At 41.2% G+C, this 5,012-nt stretch overlaps 1 protein-coding gene across 1 annotated transcript in view; it reads right to left on the bottom strand.

The window, feature by feature from the left end:
- Positions 1 to 5,012, bottom strand: part of TMPRSS7 (transmembrane serine protease 7) — a 37,043-nt gene extending 32,031 nt beyond the window's left edge. The window contains exons 1-3 of the mRNA XM_029938708.1: positions 4,905 to 5,012; positions 1,743 to 1,810; positions 425 to 618 (exon numbers count right to left, since the gene is read on the bottom strand). Of these exons, the coding sequence (XP_029794568.1) occupies positions 425 to 618; positions 1,743 to 1,810; positions 4,905 to 4,997 (355 nt within the window). The 5' untranslated portion in view covers positions 4,998 to 5,012. The remainder of the gene's footprint in view (positions 1 to 424; positions 619 to 1,742; positions 1,811 to 4,904) is intronic.

The raw sequence follows: 5,012 nt of genomic DNA, 5'->3' as shown, positions 1-5,012 counted from the left end.
ATGATGAAATGCACATTTTGGCACAGGGCTATTCAACAGGCCTTTGTGGAACACTGGGCAGCATTGCATAAATAACATTGGTGCAGTTCTGTCTGGACAAGGGAAAAGACAAGATAAGCCTCAGCAAAATTTTTTTTTTCTCCAGGACTTGGAGCCTTAGTTTGAAGATTCATGAAACTGAATTAAATATAGGGAGGGATACACTTCAATAGATTTAATTTCATATACATTTTGAAATTTTGAGTGTTTTATTATCCAATCATTTTATATAACCTTTAATAACTTCCGTTATCAATGTCCTCAACTAATCCTGTGTCACTGGGATTGTGGAAGAGAATACTTCATTACTAGATTGACTATGTTCATGGAAATAGCGGGAGTGCTACAGGAAGGAACACATAAAAGGGAATTACCCAACAATCACCATTTAGTACCACAGAGTCCATGTCTACAGCCAGGCCCTGCAGGCTCCCAACAGAGGTTCGGTTTATGATGCTTGTCTGGATGGAGTCCTTCAAAACGGCAGCCACACAGTCCTCACAGAAGATATGGCCCTTGGCATGTGGCATGACAAACACAATCCAAAAGTGGACAAGGAGGCCACCTTTGTTGTTGCTACTACAGTGAAAAAAAAAAAGAAGGATGTTCAGGTATCTCTCTTAGGACTTTCATAGATAGACAGTGACCCAATTGATGGATTCAAGGCAAGGCCAGTAAGGACATCCTTCAACTTCTAAAATTCGTCCTTTAAGAAGTCATCGATTCCTATTGCAGGGATTGGTAAGGGAAAGCATAATAGTGTGGATCATCCTGTGTTGGGTTCACATCTAAAACCATTCATGTATAGTTGCATCTCCATGGAGAATACACTATTTTTATGAATAGCAACCAGTATTCACTATTCCTACAAAGAAAAACTATTGTAATTTTTGATACTTCACCATGTACAAACACGGTGCTAAATTTTGTTTTATCCCACTTAATCTCATGATGATGGTCCTATTATTCCAGTTTTATAGAAAAGGAAATCAAGACCAACTATAACTCAAAATCACATAGCTAGTAAGTAGTAAATCCAGGAATGAAGCCCAACTTGGTATTCAGTCAAACTCTGGAGTAAGAGCTTCTAAGTAGACAACTATTGTCATGTTTTATGAAAAACACACCTTAAGTGTTCTGCAGGAAATAACGTGGGAAATGGAAAGTAAACAAATAAAGTAAATAGCTTTAGTCCCAGGCTCCTTGGTGCCTTTGGTATGTCAAAGTGGATTGTGAGTCTCTGCAGGTGGGATAGTGTACATAAAACACAATTTAAAAAATAAGTTTTACTAAAATAATTAAAAATTAAAACAATAAATTTTAACAAAAATTTTGTTTTTTTCTCAGAAAATCTCTAATGACCAGTCTTTTACTGAACATATTTTGAGAAATACTAGACTGTGTTTTATTTTTACCCCACCCAATGGCAGCCATGTTTGTGGCCATTTTCCCAGTGGCATTAAAACGGGGTGGGGGCTGGGGGGTCGGAGGTGGGCCAGGAGGGATGCCCAGGATCCCAGCTGTAGGGAGAGGCAGGCTTTGGTAGATGAAGAGAAAAACTCAGCATGACAGCAGGGTAGAGTTGAGTCAACATGTGTCCTAAAAGGGAATTAATGCGAAGCCGCCCCCAAGAAGTTCCTTGAGGAAGGTAATATTTTAGTTTTCAGCCTTTTACAGCAGTAAACAGAAAGGACATACGTTACCTGACATCTGCAACGACAGACTGCTTGTAAAATTTAGAGAAGGCAGAAGTTGTATAAACCAGGTTTACCTGAAAAAGAAATGCCGAGGTGTCTGAAGTCTTTCAAATTTGACTTTTTCTCACAGCACCTAGCGTATTGTAGGTCCAAGCCCTGACGGCCAGCAAGGAGAAAAGCAGGGTTCTAACAGAAGGCTAAAATTTTGGGTTACTTACTGTCATTCTGCTATCTGTGAAGAATAATCAGTTACCTATATTCATTCATTGCTGTCTTTAGACACCCTGATCAAGCTTAACTTCTGTATTGTTTACTCCAAAGGTTAATTTTCTCCACAACTAATAAATCAAACGTATTTAAGTGCATTTACAAAGGATTTAATCCAACCTCTTTTCTAACAATGCACAGCATGGAAAACTCTTAAGGGCACATTGCTGTATTAGCCACTAGGGGGCAGCGGTGCCCATGGCCAGGTTCACCTTCCCCCTTTCAACTCTGCAGTCTCTAGGGAAACACCCAGCTCTTTTAAAATATGCCATCATTGGATCTAAAGGAGAGCGATTTCAGTTTACCTTCTTTGTCCTTTCTTAGCATTCCTATACCCAAATTGAGTCTCTGCCAAATCTCCTCCTTGTAAGAGTTACCTTAAAAAGGCGACCGAGTGGCCATTTTGCTGTGGGTTGGAGAAAAACACCATGCACCGACGACCCCCACCCCTCCCCTGCAGACCTGGAATGTCCCCCTCCAGTTTGAAAACAGCCAATCATGAAGCTCCAGCTTCCCATCACCCTGACAGAGGAGGCAACCTATTCCACCCAGCCACATCCCTGAAATGCCCTTATTTGATAATCTGCCCTCCCAAGATCAAACCCGGAACCCCCTCACCCATAAAAACACTGCCCTTCCCAAACCAGGGGCGACTTCCCTGACTCCCCACTCCCGGGGTCATGGAACCTCGCCCAGGAATCGCAGATCCCAATAAAGGCTTTCTTGGCCGCATAACTTGGTCTCTTTCCTCTCGTCTGTGCCTCCATCTATTAAATCCTACACTCCTATATTCCTCTTCCTACCTAATGGCAAAATCATCCATCTAACTGCAGGGTTTAAATTCACTATGCAACACAGGATGTTACCTAAACCTGCCGAGCACCCACTGTTTTCTCTCTCTCTCTCTTTCTCTTCCTCTTCCTCTTTCCCTTCCTCCTTCCTTCCTTCCTTCCTTCCTTCCTTCCTTCCTTCCTTCCTTCCTTCCTTCCTTCCTTCTATGATATCTATGATAGGAGAAGCTAGAATTCAGTAGGCGGAGAGGGAAAGGATAGACCTGACGTCCCTGGGTGGGGAAAAACACATATTTTGGAACAATGCTGGGAGTATCTGACCACAGCAAAGCCCCTGGGGCATAAGGTTGCTTTTAAGAATGTAACCGACATCACCTACTCCCCCTCAGGTTTCCTCAGGAATTTGACAAAAAGACGTGACTAAAAATAAGTAGACTATAAAACATGTGACCCATAAGGAATGATGTGGCCATAGACCACCCCTCATACAATGGAAACGAGCCAATCAGGAATGGACAACACAGCATCTAGAGTTATCAGGCCAATAAGGGTAGGACCTGAGAAGGAACCAGAGGGAGGGGAAGGGGGGGCAAAACCTCATAAAACAAAGACCCTTGACTATTGTTGGCAGGCATTAACTTTCCAATGTCCCCTCTATGCAAAGAGAGCTTTCACACTACTCTTTCTAATCTTATACTCTAAGAAACTTTTCCTGCTGTTCATTTTGTGTCCATCTCTTCATTCTTTGAAGCAGTGAGATAAAAAATCCCAGCTATTGAGGTAAAAAATCTTGTAACACTTCCTTCTGTCCTTCTCTCTCTTTCTTTCTCTGAAAGTGATCAGAGTGCTTACCAAGAAACTTCGGGCTAATTTGATGAATAACTGACATAATTTAAAGGTGAAGTATTTATCCACACACCCCTACATAGAAGGCCTTCAGCAAATGGGAGCCACTGTGCCCACTGTTGTTTTTGCTTGTTCTCTCCCACAACCTTTCCCCGGTCTACAACACAACGTGCCTGTCACTGCATTAGGGGTGCCTCTGTGTAGACCACCCCCTCCATTACTATGCAGATACAAACTGGCAGAAGCTTTCTAGTTTGTAATATGTAGCAAGAATAGATATTTTTATTTTAGGAGCTCTGCTAAGGAAGTAATCACAGATATACACAACCCATGTAGCAGTTCTGTATGGCATTACCCAGAGTAGCAAAAAATGGAAGACAAATATCCAATAAGAAGGGATTAGCTAACTTTGTAGCTATGAAAACTTCTGTTTTTTAAAGAATATTTAATGGAGTGCCTGGGTAGCTCAGTAGGTTAAGCATTAGACTTCAGTTCAGGTCATGATCTCACAGTTCGTGGGTTCGAGCCCCGCGTCGGAGCCTGCTTCGGATTCTGTGTCTCCCTCTCTCTCTGCCCCTCCTCCACTCACACTCTGTCTCTCAAAAATGAATAAACATTAAAAAATTAAAAAAAAAAGAATATTTACTTACATAGAAACATGCAACCTAATATTAAAAGGAAAAAGTCAGATTATAAAAATGCATATCTAAAATATTTTGATATCACGTTATCCTTTATGTCTATGTGGACCAGAATGGAAAGGGGCTCTATCTCTGGAGATGATGTTAAAGAAAATTTTAATGATCCTTTTCATAATTTTCTGAATTAAAACATTTTTTATGGTTAAATACATATTAGTTTTATAATGAGAAAGCTTTTTGTTTTTTAAGTAAAGAGATTCCACTGTGCTGAGGTTGAGATAGATGTGCAGAGCTCACAAAATTAATCAGTATGCATGTAATCTTAGTTCTGGAAGACATTTTAAAGATCACCCGATCTAATTCCTTTATTTTACAGATGGGAAAACCTGGAGCTCAGAGAGCCATTTGTTCTTATGTTCGCAATAAATAAAATAAATAAGTTACCAAATAAATTAGCAACTCTGTAAATAACCAATTATAGCCAAGATAAGCTAAATCCTAAGTTTGCCTTTGACTTCTTCCGTCCACTCCTCTCACCTGTGACACTTGTGACCCCTCCACCGGACCCCTCATCCCCTGCCCCACCCTCCCTGGCCTCTCACACGACCTCCCCACCAACTCACCACTTCCTGCACAGTCCGAGCCATGGACAGAAATTCCCTGGACTCCTTCTGTCGATACTCAGGAAGAAACTCAATGTTGGTAATGCGAAACATCCCAACAAAGTAAAA

This window comes from Suricata suricatta, chromosome 5, assembly GCF_006229205.1.
Source record: "Suricata suricatta isolate VVHF042 chromosome 5, meerkat_22Aug2017_6uvM2_HiC, whole genome shotgun sequence".
NCBI lineage: Eukaryota > Metazoa > Chordata > Mammalia > Carnivora > Herpestidae > Suricata > Suricata suricatta.
Note: the sequence above shows the minus strand (reverse complement) of the source record. Positions and strands in the feature narration are given on the sequence as shown.